This window comes from Cynocephalus volans, chromosome 1 (assembly GCF_027409185.1).
Source record: "Cynocephalus volans isolate mCynVol1 chromosome 1, mCynVol1.pri, whole genome shotgun sequence".
Taxonomy (NCBI): Eukaryota; Metazoa; Chordata; class Mammalia; order Dermoptera; family Cynocephalidae; genus Cynocephalus; species Cynocephalus volans.
Genome location: NC_084460.1, coordinates 165,673,232 through 165,695,538, shown reverse-complemented (window position 1 = coordinate 165,695,538; position 22,307 = coordinate 165,673,232). Strand labels below are relative to the sequence as shown.

The following is a 22,307-nucleotide window of genomic DNA, read 5'->3' as shown; positions in this document are numbered from 1 at the left end:
CTATACTTCCATGCCACTTTCCTTTCTGGTGCTCTTTGAAATCCACAGTGTGGACTGGTTTGGGCTAGTTTTAGTTCTTCCTTTACTGAAAAACATAAGAAGAAATACATCAGTGCCTGAAACTTCTTATCAATCTAGGTATGTCTTGGTCCAAGCGGAGATATCTCAGACATTTATTTATAAAAGGATCCTTTCTTCTCTCACCAGCATATTTTTCCATTCCTACAAAAAATGCTATATTATTCCAATATGTGAAGATGGCCAACATTTCTTATGAATGATGAAAAAACAAAATGTATCTTTCTCTGACCCTTCATAATTTAGAGTTCAGATAGATACACCCATACAAAAACATGTCTGACACAATCCTAAAAATTTCCATTTTATGCACCAATAAACCTTCATTTTCTTTGATTAATGATTTTTGAAATCTTGCTGTTTGAGTATCCTGCCACTAATATATGCTGAATTTAATGTCAAATCATCAAAACAGCGCTATTGTACGAAGTGTAGGATGTGCCTCAGTCTCTGAAGCCAATGTACTTCAATAACAGATTCAGGCTTTGGTAATTTGGGAGTATCTGAGTTCCTCCAGGTCTGAGACAGAACTTCATTCTTGTCAGCTTTGAAATTCTGATTGGCATTCCAGCCCGTGCATGGGCTTCTGCTGTCTTCCGTCTTTCATACAATGGTCCCTTTTCAGGCTCCTGCAGAAGTATCTATTCCTGAGTTTACCCAAATCATCCTCTACCAGATCACTTGTCAAGATCTAGATTTCTTTGCTCTAGTTTCCCGATGATGATGTCTCACCTAGATCACTGTTCTTTACCTGTCCCTATTCACTGTGTTCTTCGTTTCCTCCCCTGGCCACCTCCAACCCGCACCCCAGCATCTGCCCAGTCCCACAGGCATGCTTTCTCCCCATCCGTCCCCTCCATCCACCAGACATTGCAGAACTCCTTCAAAGAGAGACAGACACTATTTCTCAACACACCTGACCATTACAATTTTAAAATATTATTTAGTTCACTTTTTTTTTTGTCACTAATAAAATGTCGTGTCCAAATTCTATGTTTTGTCAATTTTCATCCAAATAAGTAAGGTAAACACAACTTTATTCTACAAAGTCACCTAACAGCAATGGAAACAAGTCAAACAAAGCTTATTAAAAGCACAATTTTTAAAATGGTAAAAAAAGAAGTGGTTAAGTTATTAATGTGGGCTTTGTGTAGAATTAGTATTTTCTTAAAGAATTACTACAAGTTAAAGAAACAAGAGTTATTTTGAACATGACATGGAATGACAGAAACCATCATGTGTACCAGATTGGAATTTAAACTTTCTGCAAGGCACTCAGATGATAATGGAGGTGAGTCTTTGATGAAGTTTCTCCTTGCTTTCCTGGAAGAAAGGAAAAGGGGAGGATCTAAGAACGAATCAATTAAGTGCTACAGCTAATTCCAGCATCTGGAGGTGCTTTATTTTAGTTTATTTTCTCACTCAGAATTTCAAACAAGTGACAACTCCACAGATGCTGTAAAAACTTGGGAGACTGGATTCCATTCATGGAATGGAATTGCCACAATAACATACTATTGGGAAGAAGGAAAACAAACTTTAGAAAAAACTCAGTTACTTGGTACTTTAGTATTTTTTACTTCACAAATGAGAATGTCCAAATATTTTTTTCAAATAATTACTTCAAGCTGATTTGCTACTTACAGGTGTTTCTTAACACTTTAGCTGGGTTAAGGAAGGATTTACCTGAAATTCTCCCTCTACATCATGTTTTTCCCAATGATAAATTATATTTCCATCTAACAGTCTTAGGAATTAGAGCAAGAAAATACATATTTACTATATCCTTATTCTGTACAAAATACTGAAAACAAGTTTTAACTGCGTTCCACATATATATTAGTAAGCCAGGAAGACACAAAGTATAGTATTAATTTGCCAGCCTTTATTTATCATTATTCGAAATGTTTTTATTTTAACATCCAGTTAATTACAGGTTGGATCCTTCTAAAAATTTATGTAAACCATTTAGAGATTACATGTACTTAATTTTTTTCTGGGGTTTTTATTATTTAGTGGGTTCTTTAGGGTTTATTTCAGGAAAAGAGAAGATAAAGTCAAAAGAGAAAAGTTATTTCACTTGCAGATCCTTCCCTGATGGAGGCATTCTCTAAACCTTTTTTTTTTTAATCATTTCTTTTTTGCTTGACACTTATTAATTATACACATTTGTGGAGTATAGACTTATCTTTCAATACACGCATACAATGTGTGATGATCAAATCAGGGTAACTAGCATATTCACCATGGCAAAAATTTTTATTTCCTTGTGATGAGAGCATTTGAACTCCTCTCTTCTAGCCAATTGAGAAAATACAATAAATTGTTGTTAATTATAAATGCCTAACACTATTGTAGACCACTAGAACTATTTGTGTATCTAGCTGTGATTTTGTAACTGTTACACTCTGACAAAGATGTCTAAGTTTATTCTAGCAAACATGCTCTTATTTAAACCCAACATCTTTTCCTTTTTCTCTTGATACATATTTATATTTCATATTTTTCTTATTTAATTGACAAATTGACACATAGAAAAACATCACCTCTGTAATTCAAGGTTACGGATGCAGATATAAAAGTCAGAATATCCCCAGAAATCTTGCCGTTAAGATACATCATTTTATTTCAAGATGCCTGCCAAAAAGTGACCTATTCTTACCACTGTGTCTTAATTTCTATTCTTAAAATATCCTTTTGAAATAAAACAGAAGCTTATGACTTGAATTTTGGAAAGGTACTACAAAGTGTACTGACAAAAATCAAGTCTTGCATGTAGCTTGATGACAAGATTGAAAGGTTTAGCATTAATTCCTATACTTAATAAACAAGAGACTGTATAGTATAATGCATATATTGTAAGCCTACAAGCATTCAATTTCAGATTCACCATATATGGTAGCTATGGGACTCAAGACAGACTAAGTAAACCATCTAAGCCACCATCTTCTCAACTGAAAAACAGGAACAGAAGGGTACCTAGCTCACAAGGTTTGTGGGGATTAAATGAGATACTGCATGAACCCTATAATCAAGAAATTTCTTTTTAAATTGTATGTGCTGCATATATACTGGCAGATATTAAAATCAGAACTTCCTTAAGGTAAATTAAAAATATTGTTAATTATATACTAATACTTTAAAAGGTCTGAAAACTTAAAGTTCTTCAAGTTGTCTCTACATATATAAATTATTTACCTTTTATGTAGCATCTGGAAACAGCAGGTTCCAAAGGCAACCAGTATCAGTAAGAGCAGTGGTATTGTTGGTATAACAACATAAATTAGATTTGGAATTATGCCTACAAAAGTAAAACAGTCTTAGTGTACAAAGATAGTTGAGGAAGGATTCTAACACCAAAGCTATACAGGAATTTTCCACAAAACTAAGGTAAAATAGAACTATTATCAAAACATAAATTCTCAACAAGGTTCTTCCCAAAATACTAAAAAATCTAATTAAATAATATATTCATGTTCTGGTAAAAATCAAAACCAAATTGCACTGTTGTTATGCTCCAATTCAACATCTATACTTCTAAAACTATTATCAAATCTGTAATTCAGATATGGGATAGTTTTCATAATATATTAATAATCTTAACTGTTTCGGTTTATTAATCATTCTGATTCATTACTTAGAGAAACAAGCACCAATTATTAAAGAATAATTATTATTAAAATTATTGTTGACTTATTGAATAATTTTCCTAGCCAATAAAGTCAGAGCCATAACAATATGCAAGAATATCTGTGATTAAATTGAACTATGTAAATATTAACTGATAATACAGTCATAACCCAGAGACACAAGACTCCAGAGGCACAAAGACTTGATCTTAATTTAATTCTAAAATGAATCATTTTTTAATCCTGTTCCATTACACTTGATAATGTTAGATATTCTTAGTAAAATGCAAAACTGCTGCACTGAAGTCCCATACAGCTTAAGATGACTTTATTAAACTTTTTTCAACATCAAAAATGGGAAAATATTCCTAATATAATTATTTACTGATGTCTTTAATTAGGTTTACATGTTCTGAATGATTTTAAAATCAGGCACCTGAAAAGTGAAAAGCACGAAGTCTTAAAATCACACCTATACAAGTAAAGCAAATTGAAGGACTATGCATTTAGCTTGCAAATTGAAAGTTGCCATCATAACTAATCTAAATAATTCTGGTCAAAGTAGACTGGACATATCCACTCAATTGCACAACACTTCATTTGTTAACAGGAGAAGACGCATTAATGAGGTCCATTGATGGGTATTTTAGGAATAATTTGCTATGCTTTCACCTATTCTTTTGAGCTTTCAACAGATGACCAAGCACTGTAAAAGAATTCAGGAAATATTTCCTTTCTCTTCAAAATGCCATTATGATCCTTAATATATAATAGTAAAGAAAAAGAGAAAGTACTTCCTACTCTTTCATGAATTTTAGATCATCTATGGAAACGTTTTTGAGTCTTTGGCTCAATTTTCACAAAGCAACTAAGATAAATAAATATTTCTGTCCAATTGGCATAGGGCTGTGCTAAAAAGAGCCCCTAACTGACATTGAGAGTAGTTTCTGACTACCATGCAATGTGCATTGGGAACTGTATTTTGTTTCCTTTGCAGGCAGTGGTGTGCTGGAGGCAGCTGGGTTGAGAGCTTATTGCATGCATCTCTTCCCTACCTGCTGTTCAGTGATGTCACCTTGGTAGCTTGAACTTGGCCAAAATAGGAGTATTTACACCACAGAAAGCAGCAAAGGCTACAAATTGGTCTTTTTATTTTATACCCCACCTCCACTTCAGCTAGTCCCTAAACATTAACAATCACACCACTGTTTGCAGACTACTGAATGTGCCAATTTACATTATCGCCTACACGTTGTGGAGAAGTTCCTTATAGAGCCAGGTTTTAATGTGATCACTTATTTTAGTACCAGATACATCCACTTGAAGTGAAACCCTGAAGAAAACAAAATAGTTCTTCTATTCAAAAACTATCCTAGCATAATTTGTTCTAACCAAGTCCAAAAGTAAACTCCCATAACCCATATTTAGTGCACCACTTCCCCAAGCAACAAGGAGAGTTTCACTGGAGTCAACATGAAGCAGTGTATAAAGTGCAGTTCTGGTTCCAACTCTTGGCTATTGTAAATAGCGCTGCAATAAACACTGGAATACAGGTATCCCCTCGGCATGATGATTTCTATTCCTCTGGGTATATTCCCAGCAGGGGAATAGCTGGGTCATATGGTAGATCTATCTGTAATTGTTTGAGGAACCTCCAAACCATTTTCCATAAAGGCTGTACCATTTTGCAGTACCCCCCAACAGTGTAGGAGGGTTCCATTTTCTCCACACCTCGAGAGCATTTATCATTCTCAATCTTTTCGATATTAGCCATCCTAACTGGAGTGAGATGGTATCTCAGTCTGGTTTTGATTTACATTTCCCAAATGAGTGGATATGGAAAATGTGGTATAACTACACAATGGAATTCTACTCTACTATAAAAAGGAATGAAATACTACCATACACAGCAGCATGGATGGACTTAGAAAAAATTATATTAAGTGAAATAAGTCAGGCACAGAAAGAGAAATACCACATGTTCTCACTTACTGGTGGGAGCTACAAATTAATATATAAATTCACACACACACACACACACAAAAAAAAAAAAAACGGCGGGGAGAAGATATAACAACCACAATTACTTGAAGTTGATACGACAAGCAAACAGAAAGGACATTGTTGGGGCAGAGGGAGGAGAGGGAGGAGGGAGGGAGGTATTGGTAAGGGGCAACAATAATCAATCACAATGTATATCGACAAAATAAAATTTAAAAAAAAATCAGAGACAAAATTCACATAAAGTGAAATGTACTGATCCTAAGTGTACAACTTGAAGAGTTTTAATAAATATGTACACCCATGTAAAAAAATAATAATAAATAAATAAATAAATAATAAATATAAATAAATAAATACACAAACAAACAGAGTGGGGTGGGGAAGAAGACACAACAATCACAATTCCTTGAACTTGTTAAGACAAGTGGACAGATATGATGTTGGTGGGTGGAAGGGGGGAAGGGAGGGGCAGGGAGGAATCAGTAAAGGGACACGAAAATCAACTATATTGTATATTGATAAAATAAAATAAAAATAAATAAATAAATTTAGTATAAGAAATAAATAAATAAAGTGCAGTTCTGTTCTTGATAGAGGATTTAACAGCTGAACTAATTACCTGCTTCAGTAACAACCACATTTTGATGGGTGTCTCCTGGTTGATTTGTAAGATAAGGCTTTTCTACAGGGGCTGTTGGATTAATCTCTGTAAATAATAAGTACAGGCATCATATATAATGATTAAACAAGAGAAATGCAAACATAGATAAAAATAAGTTTATTATAAAAGAATAAAAGTATCATAATTTTGATTGCTGAACAGTTTACAACAGCTAATAAAATATATTCCAAATTTAAATTTACACTAAATTATTTAACTATAAAGTCAACATTTAATAATTTGCTTGATGAATTCCCCCTGAAAGTCCAAATTCCATTTAGCAATCAACAGCAGGTGTGTACTCAGAACAGCCTACTACAGACAATAATGACAAATCAGGCACAAAATTAGGCAAAGGTAAGCAAGAATTGATGAAAATAAGAATGTGAGACATTAAATTCAATTCGAAGACGAGCAAAGTTAGTTTCTTTACTAAAATCAGTATAATATTTATGTTACTCTTCGCAATAATAATTGACAGATGGCTGTATATGGATTATTCAAGCAAAATTGTTCTAAAGCACATTTCTGTCCTACACAAAAGTGCCATTTTTCATCTGCTTTCCCATAGTGTCTACTTCTTTAAATGACAATAACCAAATAAGCCTTGCAAGTTGTTTCACTCTCTGGTTTCATGACATGAGATCACTTCAACTGCCACACACTAAAAAAATGTTGAAATTTCTTACCATGATCTGCTACTGCTCTCTCCTATTTTTTCTCCTAGGAAACTATTTGTTAAATTATTTGTTAAACTATTTGTTAAAGTAGTTTGTTAAATTAATAACTTAGTGAAAGAAAATTGAATTAGTAAGAAAAAAAAAACCTGTAAATTTGTTTTCATTTGTTCCAAAAATGTAGTTCTCTATTTACTTTTTTCAGTTGATGAGGAAAAAAAAAAAAAAAAACACATGCAGCATCTTATAGAATCTTTAGAATATAAAAGTGTTTTTAATGTAACATTGACTATGCTTATATCGTCATAGAGCCTCTATTCATTGGAAGTTTAATCATACACTATCCTGTAGCAGTATTTATTACTCTCATACACAAATTTTACTCTAACACTTTAATAGACTCCTGTAGGTTTCAGAATTACTCCTAACCTACATTCACTCTTCTAAAGAACTTAGTCACTTTGTTACCGTAGGTGTCAACTGGTATTTACTAAGCAAATGATACAGATATTATGCAATTTATCAACATAGAACTAGTTATTTTTAAAATAATTTTTAACATACTTCAAATTAGCTTAAATCAGCAATTACTGATTAAAAAATTTTTAGAAACATAATCCCAAACATACAATTTTTAATATCTAAGAACAAGAGTATAAGGCAATTCTAATACAAAAATGAGATTCAAAGTACTCCCATGAAAATGTCTTTGGATGACATTGGTAGACACAAAGACTAGATATGCAATGCCCAGGCCAATAACAAAAAAGGGAGGAAGGAGAATAAGAAAGCTCAAAGTGAATCATTCAGTTTCTGCACAGCCAGGTTAATATTTTACCACTTTGGATATCATTAGTCATGCTGTTAGATGGTGTGTAGAAGCAGAAAGATGAGATAAAGTTCAAATCACATAGTAGTTGTAGTAAAGTTGAAGAATAATGTTCAAAATAATAATCATAATTTATAAATTGCAACTAGTTACACTCCTTAGTCCTCTAATCTCCTCACCACTAAAAAATCAAGCACTGATTAAATGAGCAGGAAATTCAATCAAATCAACATCCTTTGCAAAGAAGACCCTAAGCTCAAGTAAGGTTAGCTAAATAGGAAATAAAGACAAAAAAAAAAAAGTAAAAAGTAAAATAAAGAATAAAAATCCTGAGCACATTAACAAGGCCAACTCTAAACCTGTGCATGTGCTTGAAAAATAATAAATATATAAAATCATATTTTAATAAATATAGATCATTTAAATATTTGGGTAGAATGTAGAAGATAAAGAAAATAATTTTTATGTCTTAAATGCTCTTTCATGAGTAACATAAACCTAGATTACCTGATACAAAACAAATAAAGAAGACTGTAAAGTTGATAGTATCCTAAGTGGGGTAAGTTTGAATGTAATAAAATAAAATAAAATAAAGGGTCAAATAGTTGATCTAAGAACTCAAAACAAAGGAGAGCAATATTGTTTTAAAAATACTCCATAGTATATTTTTTGTATCATTCGATAGTTTTAAGTAAACCAAGCATCACAAATTTAAAATATCAGAGAGTCTCAACTTTATATTTTTCCAAGAGAGAAGTAAAGAAAAAGAACATAAGTGCATAACAGACTTTGTAAAGGCTTCCAGGAGGGTAATGATGGATTTAGCAACCAAGGGGGGTAAAGAATAAACTTACCAGGGATATAAAAAGTTGGCTAATATACACAAGAGCAGGATAAATATAAGAGAAGGGTAAGTCTAATCCAAATAATCCCTTGTGCTTTATGGTCTTATGAGAAAAGGAATCGTGCAATTTCAAGAGAATAATGGAAACAGCGGTACTTGATTATAACTGCCTTCTGTGAACACGTATTATGAGGCCAAGCAGACAGCCCTTTAGAAGAGTTAAAATGATACTTCCAAACACTGAGGAAGAGAAAACAGCAAAAAAATCTGAGCGCCTAAGTATTTAATTTTACTTTCCCAGATCATTAAAAGAATGAGTTTACAAAGTTTTAATGAGTGCCTCTTTTAGTCACATGTCAATTTAGTTGAGCTGTTCTATTCAAAGTCATACAAATTTAGTATTGTCAACAGGAAACCCCACATGTACAGCTCAGGTCAATGCAGTCTTCCCATTTGCTGCATGAGGCAAGAAGTTGGAGATTGTGAAAGAAAACTAACTAAGGAGGCATATTTCAAAGAATGGAAATCATAAGGAGAAGATGTTACATGTCCCTACTTTTTCTCACTATGGTGCGATGAGCTATGAACAGTTTCATTTTCACTGAGCACCACATGCCAAATATTATGCCATAAAATGGTAAGTTAATGTGCCGGGAGATAGTTGCTCTGTTTGCTTAAGTTCAATGGATAATCTTCTAAAGCACTGTTGCTCCCATATGTAAGTCTACAGGTGTTTTAGTGACTTACACCTACTTCTCACTCACTATACTAAATGTTTAAAATATTTGAAAATAGATATTTACTGTTCATAAGATCTGCTTACAAAAACACAGTTTGGTCTGAATATTAGAAATAATTATTTTCTTTTAAAGACACCTCTCCACATGTTTCTATTTATCCCCTTCTATGGAGCTCATTGGGCAGTCTGCTGTACAGCACACAATGTGCATCAGTACCCTGAGTGATATGACAAGCTGCAAGGTAATTCCTTATTTCACAGCAGAAAAACAAAAAGAGCAAAAGGTAGCAACACTTAAAGACAAAACCTAGCGTCAGCAAAATATGCACAAAATCTGCTCTACCTACTTACCATACTTCTTACCTGGTTCGTACTTGCAGATATAATTGTGCTTCATGTTGCACCTGTCATCATTCCATTGGTAAAGGTAGGGACCGCCAAGGCCAGGGTTGGCAGTTGGTTGATGATACATCACCACACACTTTTCACTGCCACAGGAAGGTTCATCCGTGTACCAGTTGCTGCAAACAGAAAGCAACAGGAACACTTAGATCCATGCCTTCTGAGTGATTCTGCCTTCTGTTCTGACATCCACAAGCCCCCCAGAGCACCAGTGGGCTCCTCAGGATCCATCCTTACCGGTACTGGGAACTGCTCCCATCAGACCACTGGTAGAGATCTGGGCAGGCACCAGATGTTTGCCCATCTCCATTTCTCCAAAGCCCTATCCAGAAATCCCCATCAGAAATCCCTGTTCCAGGCTTTGTCAGGTTTTGCAACATACTCTCTATTAACTTCTGCTCTGCCTCATTCTCAAGGCTGAGGAGGACTCCTGCCTCACTCTCACAAGCCAGGCGTGCCTCCTGAAAGCTCACTCGGCTGGACAGGTCGTGGAAGTAGGCCATTTTGTAGCAGAGATGCTTGAAGTCAGCAAAACACAACTTCTGGCCTGAAAAAAAGGATGCACATATTTTGATAATAGGAACTATATTCATCACGCTACTAAGAACCAAGATTAAAGAATAAATCAAAACAGGAAACACTATCAACAACGCTTCTCCCATTGAATTGTGTAAAGTTTATTTTCTAGCCTTTTACTTTAAATCTGGTAAAAGCAAATTTCTTCCCTACTAAACTTGAAACATAAACTTTTTTTTTTTTGGTCTTTTTCGTGACCGGCACTCAGCCATTGAGTGCACCGGCCATTCCTATATAGGATCCGAACCCGCACCGGCCATTCCTATATAGGATCCGAACCCGCGGCGGCGGCGGGAGCGTCCCCGCGCTCCCAGCGCAGCACTCTCCCGAGTGCGCCACGGGCTCGCCCGAAACATAAACTTTTAAACACAGTACTTCAACAAAATGTTTGTGAAGGGAATTCATAATTCTTCTGATTTATATTTTATAAACTGATTATCATAGCAAGCAAAAATAGCCAAAGGAATTTCAAGTATATATGGTAAGGCGAGCTAAAAGGTCAAAGTTATAAAAGAAAAATAATAACTCATAAAAGAATTTATTCATTAAATACAATTAAAGCAAAACACTTCCACATAAGACTTTCTGTAGAAAATGAAAAGTGGAAAATTTAAGATGTAAATATTTGTTTTTATTGTGTATATCTGAGAGAAAATCCATTAAAATAGAAAGTTAATAGAAGTGAGGATGAAGGTAAATGTAATAAACAATGGGTTAATATAATATTATATCAATAGTGGCAGGAGCAGGATAGACTTTTAGAGTACTCCCTATCTGAAAAAATCTCATTACCAATTCTTTGAGTGTTTTCTGTTTTTATCAGACAAATAGTGTGTGACCTCCAAACCCAATGTCTTCTCTCATTTACAGAAACATCTTGGATAAGTCATAAATTCCAAATAAAAACTCCCAAATTTGAACTTAAAGAATTAAATACTTAAAAAAAAGGAAAGAAAGAAAGAAAGAAAAGAGAAAAAAATGCATTTTAAATTTGAAACAAAAGAAAATCTGTTGGCTTAGAAAACAGTTGGAACAAATACATCATGAAATAAAGGATGTAGTACAATCTCATCAATGGCTAATTATAGTCAATATCTGAAAATTTGGATGGAGATCAGGGTAGGCTAAAGTTTTGACAAACTTTTCTTTAAAAGACAGTTAAATGATTAGCCCCAAACTCATAAGGTGATAAATATTTAGCAGAATAATTATTTATTCATCAGCTTTACAGGCTCTATTTACATATTAAACACATACTAAATAACAATGACATCTTCAAATTTAACCTAAAAATTGCCCTATTATACTAGTTAAAGTTAGTTCCTTTATGAGTTGGAAAGTAATAGCATTGCATTTTCTATATCTTCCCTAATTCAGAATTTCATTAAATTTGAATTCAAATTCATTCAAATTCACCTTTCCCTACAGTTAATCTTAACAGTTATCTAGGAATAAAGATTGAAATCAACCAAATGTCCGAAATATATGAATATATGAAAAAAAATAGACTTCAGAATTTAGAAGGGAAATTTAAAATGTAATTTTTATTTTATACTTGTATTTTGAAGGATTTTTAAGTTATAGCACTCAGTTTAACCACCTATCCTGACATTTATTGACTTTAAAAGTCACTATATATACTGAAAATAAATTTGTTTCAAGATATTAGCCAGAATGACAAAGTTTAAGATAATTCTTGAGGCTTCTTAATGGAATATCACCATTTCATCAAACCTCATTGTTGTGACATCTCAAATTTACTTCTGCTCTAACAACATCCTCTGTGAGCTCTTAAATACATAGGCAAAAAGAGTTGGATAAAAATCTCTCAAAATTGAATTTCACATATTCTCGCATATTAAACAGAATGAACTTTCCTAATTACTTAGTGACTTAACTACAAATAATTGCAATCATATTAAGTGATAACAAAGCCATATTTATAGCAGGGATATCACCATGTATAGGATTTTGCTAACTCTACCAGCAGTGGAATTCCTATTATCCTACTGTTTACACCAGCCCCCTTTCACCACCATGCATGTCTGCCAAGATTACAGAGACAGTGTTCAGAATGGTCATGATATCTTGTTTGGGTTTTCATTAGCTGCTTCTTTTATTCATCTCTGATCTCTGCTGTCAACTTTAAAAACTGTCATGGTTCTGGTGCTATTCCTTATCCACAAACTGCTATCCATATTCTCCACTTCTCTCTTAGTCTCTCTCTGTTCCAGTTGAGGTTTGAACTTAGAAAACAGAACAATTAAGTATTTTATGTAGAATTATGTCAAATCACTTTAGGCTAAAAAAAATAAGACATAGTTTTGCTACTTTCTTATGATTCATCTGCTCAATAATAATTATATTATTCTTGTTAGGAATGAAGGTCTTTTCTAGTATGTATCTAATGCTGTAGCCTATCAAGAAAAGTTATCAGTGGTGGGGGGTTAGGGATTTGTTATTGTACTCAAACACTGACAAATAAGAATAAAGCATTCAAGCCTTGTGCTCAATTACAGTACATCACACTGAGCCAGAGTATCACATCCGTTCCCCCCACAATCAGCAATTAATGAATGATCTATGAGCCACTCAGAGGCAGGAGGGAGCAGAAGTCAGCAAAAGGTCATTAACCTCACAACAGCGTATAAGTGAGAGGCATTCAATGTCTTGACACAAGCTGAGAACAGCCAACTAATGAAATAGCGGTTCCAGCACTGCAAGCCAGTCAGTTATCCCCTCTGTCTCATTAACTATGATCTGGATTCAGGAGCAACACACTGAAAAATATAAACAAATTAACGGACTGCCCAAACTAATTGCCAAAAAACATAACACGTTAATGCGAATGACCACGGGAAATGAGTTAAAGAGATTTAAACAGGACAAATCAGTGTAAAAATAAATAATCTTGGAGAGATGATCATGGAAGTCCCAAAGGTTGACTCTAATAAAATTAATATATTATTTTTTAAATTTCTGCTAATATATTATTAGGTTTTGTGATGATTTCATTGTTTAAAATGGTTGTTCCTGGTAAAATTCTGACAATGGCATTTAGCCTATATTTATATGTCTGTATTTTGGAAGCAAGCTCTGTTTTCATTTTTATCTACTACATTTTTTACATATTTCTAAGTCTCCAAACATATCTTAACTACATCCCCTTGAGTTTTCAACTTGTTCAACTTTTCACCCCAAGAACTTTCAGCCTTGGATTTCATCCCAGCATTTTTTGAAATGTTAAATGTGTCCAACAAGTTTGCTTTGCAAAATGTCAAAAAGACATCAAATTTTAAAAAATAAGACAAAATAACCAGATGTTTTAATGAGTAAAAAGTATTTATATGTAAGAAAGCCAGCACACATTTAGGGGATGTGGCTCATTATTTTTCATATATTAAAAAATAAATGCAACACAGATTTATTCACGGCGAGGATATAAAAACAGTGATGAGAATTTATTCATTTATAAAATTAAGATAGCACTCCTATGCAAATGCACGAGAGCTTTAAGTATCATGTGGAAATTACCAGCATCACTATGTTAGTTTATAGAGAAATAATAATTTTAAAAAATCAATGAATAGGGATTATATTTAAAATAATTAACAACTAATAAGGTCCAGACTTGGCACTCCTTTTGCCAAATGATCTCTTTGGTTATGGATAAGGAGTGGTCCAAGGGTCCTAGGTGAAAAGTGGAGATTGGTGGCTACACAGCAGGGGGACTTTCAAGGAATCAGGCCAGCAGCCAATTATCAACCAAAACAAGTATTAATTCCATAGGATATTGATTGAAAATCAGTTGTGTCCACAGATTTTAAACTGAGAAGTCACTAGCAGTTCAGAGCTGGCATGGCAGTTTATAGGACATTATAGATACATTACACAATTTTTATGGTTTCTATATAATCAGTTAAAGCTGATACTGTGAATTTCTTTATGTCCAATTCTATTTTACTACTAATTTCCACCTTATTGTGCAAATTTGGCCCAAGCTGCAGCAGAATCAGCATAAGCAGCAGCAGCTATTGAACATCTCACAGCCATCTAGCTGGTCATATTTGGCTGCTCGTGCAGTGGAACTCCAACAGCTGGGAAACAAATGTCGCCCTCATTCCCAGAAAACTCCTGTTAATGCAGATCTTCTGGAAGCAACTTTCCCACTTCTGTAAAGGCTAATCTTCCTAGAGAACAATTCTGATTACCTCCCTTCCTGTTCTGTGAGATCACATGGAGAATTTCCCCCCGTCTCTTTCTTTTAAATGTTATATTCAGAGAAAATCTTCCATTGTCATTTTATGGGATAGATAAGTATTCTGAGAACCATAGGATGGTTTTTAATATACTGAGGTTACATATATATTGTCTAACTTTAAACTACTAAATGTCACCTACAACCTGTAGTTGAAAATATCCTTTGATTGCTGGCTTATCTATAAGAGAAAGACTTTCCACCCAGGATTTTTCAAGTATATGAGACAAATTAAGTCTGAGATAATGTCTTTGCACTTATTTTTGTTAACACATTCTGATTGCACATGGGGAGCTAAATAATCTTTAAATCTAAAAAGTATGTAAATATTTAAGTTTTTCTTCACTGAATTTTTATAGAACAATGAAAGTAAATACTCACTTCTATCAGTTTCATGCACACACACACACACAAACACACACACACATCCAGCTATATACATACACAAACTTTTATTTAGAGATAATTCTTAGTATTGCCTACTAAAATAAGCTTTCCTATCACTGTCACAGCTAAGATTATGCTACTATTTCCATGAATGGATGTCTTTCTTCTTAGTCATGAAAATACCTATAGAGCTAAATATTGGCAGAGGTTTAAATGCTTTTGGCAATAACGAAAAGTGGGGCCAAACTCATGAAGTCATGGCAGTTTGATCTTTCTTCCTGACTAGAAACAATCTATGATGTGGTTTTATTTTGCTCGTATTTATTTATTTTCTGAAAGTTGAATGCCCAGTTAGTTATGAAAGTAATAAAACTTTTTCTTATGCCTCACACTATAATCATATACTACTGACAATAGATAAGTATTAAATTTGTATGCTACTTTTCAATAAAAACATAGAAGACATATTACACATTCCTACTGTTCAATTGTAATTTACCTTTAGTTGCAAAAAAGTAAGTCATAGAAAAGAGCATTTATATGGCAAATCTTTCTCAAACTAGATTGACTGAACTTTGGACATTTTACTAGAATCCCATAAAATAATTTTTCTTTTACTAATTCCTTCTTACCCCCCTCAAAACTACACTGATAAATATGCTGATACTGTAATATACTGTGTGGCATAGCCTCTGATAGCAATGCCAATAGTTCTGAACTAAAAAGAAAGGGAATGCTATTGATTCTACGTGTTCTGCATTCAGTGTTCAATACTACACCAACTTCTTAAGAATTTTTCTTACAAATTAAAAAAGTTTTATTACAATAAACTTTTATATTTGCAACAGAGATTTTATAATTCACTTAATTGCATAGTGCACTATAGCTGGAATCCATTCTCTCACACTGATAAACAAAAACAGATCTGTAGACTTGGGTATTTTATGGATGGTGGTTGGCAGCAGCTAGCCCTACTTCTCCAGCTGGGAAATAGAAGAAGCTTTCTGAGAAAGAGATGAAACTCGTTTTTAAAAAAATCCTAATATTTAAAATAGAGATCAGAATAATAAAATTATAAACCAAGTAACAGTGTGACATAAGAGTTCAAGCACCTCCCCCCCCCAAAAAAAACCTAGCTTTGAATCCCAGCTCTACACTTGAACTTGGGTATTTGATCTCGGGTATTCTACACTTACTCTTGGTACTTGAGATTACTTAAACTTTCTTGGCCTCAGTTTTTCTACCTAAAATGTGAGAGTAATTATGAGTTTTGTAGAAATAAAGATAATAATACCAAGCTGAGCTTCTTCTCTCATCCTCTTGGCATGTACCTCTACATGGCGCACACCTGCACAATTGCGTTCAAACTCTTTTAATCTTCCCACAACCCTATAATGTAGGTGTTCTCACCATATTTTCAAAATGAAGCAGACGGAGCAAAGAAAAGTTAAATAATTTTCCCAAGTTCACACAGCCCACAAGTGCTAAAGCCAGGTTTGGCACCAGGCCATCTGGCTCTGTGGTCCATACTTTTACCCAATATCTCTGCTGTCTCCATGTATGTCTCCAACATGATATAATGGTGAAATATTTCATGAACAAAGGGACTGATAAATATATACACTATGCATGTTATCTATGTTAGAATCATTAGCATTGATCAGTTATTGATTACTGGGTGGCTAATATATGCAAGGGGTTGCACATTGAGAACTTGTTTCTAAGCACGTTTCGAATTTTTTGTTGCTAAATATTTAGATCAGAGTTAATATCGGAACACTTTTTATCTCATGTTTTCAAACCATACATGTCCTTAATAATTTTTTTTTATCTAGCCCTTTTATTTTCTAAACAAAGCAAGTGAGGACCAAATGGAATGTTTTCCCAATTACAAAGAGTATAACCTTGGTCAAGTTGTCAGGCTGTGTTACATCATTAGTAATATGTTTAAAAAGTGAAAGAAACAATCTCACCTCACCATTGTGCACATCCATCCACCTGTATGTGAATGCCTGGCAGAGAAAGCAGTTGCCAATGTTAAGACTATTAGTAAGAGCATCAGCTGGATTTCCACTTTGGATCCCTTTATATAATACTGCCTCTTTTCTAACATTAATGTAATAGTTATTGCCACCTTCCAGAAAAAGTTATAAAAACAAACCCATAAAATGATGACAAATAGCAATTAAGGAATTATGGCTATGATAAATGGGCGTAGTTTATTAAATGACTAGTAATAAGATTAATTTGTTCCTTTCTTGCCTAAGAGATACTTAAAGTAATTGCATCTTTGAAAACTGCACTGTCATCACTTTATGCTTTTGATGATGTCATGGAATAGTTCCATAGGCTGGGATATGCTCAGCAGTTTTTTTTTTTCATCTCCCTGGCTATTATATTATATGTATGTATAGGCTGCTGGTTACCATCCATGAATTTCAATATTCCATGGTATCTGCATGATGAAAGAGAGGACTCTAAACCACCCAGTATCCTAAATGAAATTTTAATAACGTTACACTGATACATATTAAAGTGTTCTGTAGACATTTGGAAGTGCCACGAAATACACCTAACGCCATTTTGCAGCATAAACAGGTTTAGTGCACTGCTATGCACACTAAAAAAGAAAACGAGAAAGAAAGAAAAAAATAACCTCGTATGACTTCAAAATGCTTCAATTGTTAAAATATCATTTGCTCTTCAAATGTATCCTCCCAACTCAGAAGCCTGAATTTTGAACTCTACTTTTTCATACTTATCCACATCCCCAGTAAGTAAAATCCTCTTACTTTTGTCTTAAAGAAGATGTCATTAGCTTCCAGACACTTCACAAAATTAAATGATTGCAGCCTCCACAGATATTCCCTACACATCCGTGTGTAGTAAGAAATCAGTAGATGTCTAAGCTCCTGAAAGTAGTTCCCAACTTACACTCCTAAATTCAGTAAATACTCTTTGATTACTATCATCAAGATTATGTATTTTTGCATATTCACACATCAAGATAAGCATCGCTACTAACCTATAAAAATACTTTATTATTACTAGATGTTATTAAATCTTATAAGTAAAATTATGATAATGAAGTTGCTTGACATGTTATTTCTTGCTAAAACATTTTCACCTTATTTTTAAATAATGCTCTAAACTTTAAAATGTGATGTATTTAAACTACTAGAAAGTATCTTATTGAAGATATTTAAAGTATTAAAATGAGGAGAATTTCTATGGAGAATTATTTTGTGGGTGCCTGTCTTTTTTTTCTGGGGTAAGTGATTATTTGGGTATACTACATAGAAATTTTAAATTGTTATATAAATAACATGTATTCCATATCTTGTATGTTCCTAACAATGGCCCCAAAGAGTCTGTTTCGTTCCTCAGACACTTAAGTAGAGATTTGATGAATGTTCCCTAGTGGCATGAAAAAGTTGTGATGCACCACTCAAAACTGAACATCAAGCAGGCAGACATTAGACTTGCTAGGAACTATTGCTTCAAAAATGCCAGGCTTTAGGTTGCTCTGTGATCAGGCTGTCATGGCTGAAATATATCTTTCAAAGAAATTAGCCTTCAAAGGATAAAAGTCACAAATCAATTTATAGATGGTTAAATTCGAATGTGAATTTTATGACTAAAGACAATTAAATTACTCATAAGAAAAACATAACTAAGTAATCTTTTTAATATCAAGCAAACATCATCATTTATGCTAAATCAAATAGATCATGTTCAGTTAATTAGAAATTTTCCAGATGTCACCTCGAAGATGCCTACAAATACTTAATAGGAAAATACAGCAAAAGGTTTGGAACTATTTATTTACTAACAGAATACAAAAGAAACTTTTTATTAACAATTTTTTTAAGTTCAGTTTTTACTTTAGATATCCTTTTCCTCCCGTGGAAAATTTTAAGGCATACAAACAAGAACATACCAAAAGAATATTACTTAAGTCAATGAAGTGTTTTTATTTGTTTTAAAAAAACACCCTACAGTTCAAACATGATCTCTGCTGTTCATTCATTTGCTTGAATAATTCTGATAAACACAAAGGCAGTCAGATATGTAATACACAATCAGATGGTTCTTTACAGTGAATTTTTTCTTCACAACTAAATTAGGGAGGAAAAAGATCTAATGTCACAGCTTCTGTAACATCCTGAATAAAGTTAGAGGAGAGTGACTGGCAACTAAACATTTAAGAATTACATTCTGAAGGTGTAGAACATCACAAATTGCTGAGGGGAAGATCAGTAACAATTAAGCTTAATATGCCAGTTTCTAAAGGTCTGGCTTCACAACTGATTAGGTGGTTATCATCTCTACCTCTAGTGACACCTGTTGTACACACGCACAAAATCTGAAAAGGACTATTCGTGCTTTTTACATTAAAAAAAAATTCATCCTTAAAACTATGCCCACATATATCCAACAAATATTTATTGTAACACTTTCATGAGCATAGCAAGAAATTTCTATAAAGGTAGCTCTATGTTCAACTTTCATGTAAGGCCCTCTTCACACTCATCCCCATTGAGAATCTGCATCCTTTTTAAGAAACCTTCCCAAAAAGTAAGGGAGGGTGGATGCAACATATATCGCTCAACAGTAGGACGGTGAACGTTTAAAAAAGGAAAATCAGAGAAAACGCTGGGAAACTTGCCAAATTTGATCCATTTCCTTTGCACTGACTCCACAGGCATAAATGCACACCTACTGTGTGCATGAACCTGCAATCATTACCAAGTACCCCTCAGCCTAACTCCAGCTGACTTCATTTTTTGAGTAGTCCCCAGCTTGGAATGAGCTGTGCAAAGGAAAGGGGTCTACGCACAATGACCAATCCTCCTTCTTTGTCAGTCCTGCTGAGAACAAAGGCTGCGTGCCCAGGAATCCGTGAGCGACCCACAGCGAACTGCTCTGGTCTCAGAAATCATCCGAATGAATGTGGTGCAGGGACTGAAGTGGAGCCAGGCCAACAGGGGGTGGCATTTCTGCATGTCTCTTCAGTCTCTGGGTTCTGACAGCCTCCGCCCTACCGACCACTTCTGCAGGTGCTCTGCCCTGCCCTGTGGCCAAGTCTCTTACAAAGTGGAAATCACGCCTGCAAAAAGCTGTAAGACTCACAATGAACCCGAAGCTCGCTCCGCAGCTACTGAACCTTGCACTTCAAAAAAATTTTTAAACTTTTTTCTTGGTGTGTTTGGGGGTGGGGAACTAAGAATAACACAATCTATTTCTTCCCTGCCTCTTCCCGGTCCCTTTCCCCAGAGAGGTTTCCAAAGCCCTGAAGAGCCTCTGCACCCGAGGACAGGCTGCCCCGCGGCGCCCCACGGTCCCCTCTCCCGGCTCGTCCGCCCGCCGGGGTGCCCCACTCACCGCTGACCACTCGGCGACAGAAGGCTCCGTGGCCGCAGAGCAGCGCGGCGCCCAGCAGCAGCGAGACCACGCGCCTCATCGCGGCGCGGCGGCAGCAGCAGGTGTCGCGTGGCGCGAAGACGGCCTCGGCTGGCGGTGTAACCCTCGGCCCCTGCCCCGCAGCCTCCTCGCCTCCCCGCCTCCCCGCCGGGCTCTACTCCAGCCTCCCGAGCCCAGCTGCCCGGTTCGCTGCACGCATCGCCTTCGGCTGGGACCTGCCGCCGAGCACGCTTGTGCCGTGAGCTAGTGTGCTGGGCTAGAGCGCACGACCCCGCGGGTTCGCGTTTGGATACAGGGGACGGAGCTTAGGGGGTCCCGTGTCTGTCTTAGAGGTGAAGTAGGAGCCCCGGCTTGGACCCCCGGTTTCTCCCTGCTTTTCTTCCTGGCTCCCGGCTAGTGAAGAGCTGAGTCCGTGCACCCTGGTCGTGACTTTCGCAGCAGCAGAAGCAGCCGCTCTGCGCTGGAGGCGCCGTCTTATATATACGCACACCCTGAGGTTCCGGCCCCTTGCTAGTAACAATTTTTAACTACTTCGTCTCTCCTCCACGCTGAGCATCCCAGCCCCTCCCCTGAAAACTGGAGGCACTTTGAAAACCGTCCAGTCAGCAGCTCCACCTCCTCGTCTCCCCTCCTCCCCGCTCCCTCTTACCATTGGCTGACAGACTCGATACTTATTTGTGTAAAATGTGACAGCTTTGCTATTAAACTCTGGCGAAAGTTGGATCCATTTGGTTTTCTCAAAGATAAATGTCCACGGAGCTGCCAAGTTGTGGGGCCTTTCTCTTTTTATGCTAAATTGTTTGATCATATGTATTGCTAGATGCAGGGCACTAGCCACTATTTAAGATGGATTGTCAGAGTGGGAGCCAAACGTGCTCAGTGAATTATATAACGTGGCAGGTTTTTCCCCACCTAGGTTCTGCAAATAGATTACTTCCAAGCAGGTTGTCTGACTAAATTGCCACATGAACAAATTGAAGAGAATATTTGAAGCATGGTTTTCCCAGCTGATTTTAATCTCAGCATTTGCAACTCCAGAGAAAATCATCAACAGAAAATAAATATTCTGAATACTTGGGAATTTCCTGGATATAAAATTTATGTATTTCTTTGCACTCATCTATCGGTGACCTATGGTTTACATTAGGAGTAAAGCTCATTTTAAATCCTCTTAAGGCACCTTTCATAACCTGACCTGCTCTTTATTATAACAGTCCACCCAAAGACTGTAACACCCAGTTCCCTGGAGTGTTGGAAAGAAGTTCATGAGGGTTTTATCTACATCTAGTCCATGGTATGAATCCTGAAAATTTTCTCATAATAAACTTCAGTAGAATTGGCATTTTCCCATTATGTTGCTTTAAATGAACCAAGACTCGTTAAATAAAATCCTTTGGTCTTAATAGGTAGTACACTTTCCTTGCTGTTTTTGGAATTCATAAGCCACAAGTACATTCTAAACATTTGTAGGATAGTTTTCTTGAAAAATGAAGGACAATTCTTGCAGAATCAGAAATTTTAGCACTTAGAAGGACTTTAAGATTATTAAACCCACCCTACTCATGAAAGAATTTCAAAATAATTATAATAATATCTACTGTATTACTTCGCTTGTATTGCCTTTTAAAACATTAGCTTATTGCAGAGCCAAGGGCAATTAATAAATCTGGACTTTGTAGAGGATATGGATTCTGTGAGTTTTATCACTAGCCACATGTCCACAGAAACAGGCACTGCTGGGATTTTCAGCAGAAACTGGAAAACGGGTAAAGCCTAAAAGCAATGGAGGTATAGCTTGG

At 35.4% G+C, this 22,307-nt stretch overlaps 1 protein-coding gene across 1 annotated transcript; it reads right to left on the bottom strand.

The window, feature by feature from the left end:
* Positions 1–20,548, bottom strand: CHODL (chondrolectin). Its single transcript, XM_063079176.1, has 6 exons — positions 20,470–20,548; positions 10,101–10,410; positions 9,825–9,982; positions 6,331–6,417; positions 3,277–3,379; positions 1–85 (listed from the first exon to the last, which is right to left on the bottom strand). Exons 1-6 carry the CDS (start codon positions 20,546–20,548, stop codon positions 1–3), a joined length of 822 nt encoding a protein of 273 aa, XP_062935246.1.
* Positions 20,549–22,307: the final 1,759 nt, after the last annotated feature.

Bases quoted from the DNA above. Each gene is read 5' to 3' on its own strand.
- CHODL (XM_063079176.1), bottom strand. From the start codon at position 20,548: ATGAGGCGCGTGGTCTCGCTGCTGCTGGGCGCCGCGCTGCTCTGCGGC. The intron at 3,380-6,330 runs GTAATTAGTTCA...TTACTTTTGTAG, and splicing joins TGTGGTTGTTACTGAAGCAG to GCATAATTCCAAATCTAATT. The intron at 86-3,276 runs GTAAATAATTTA...TATGTTTTTCAG, and splicing joins TTCCAGATGCTACATAAAAG to TAAAGGAAGAACTAAAACTA.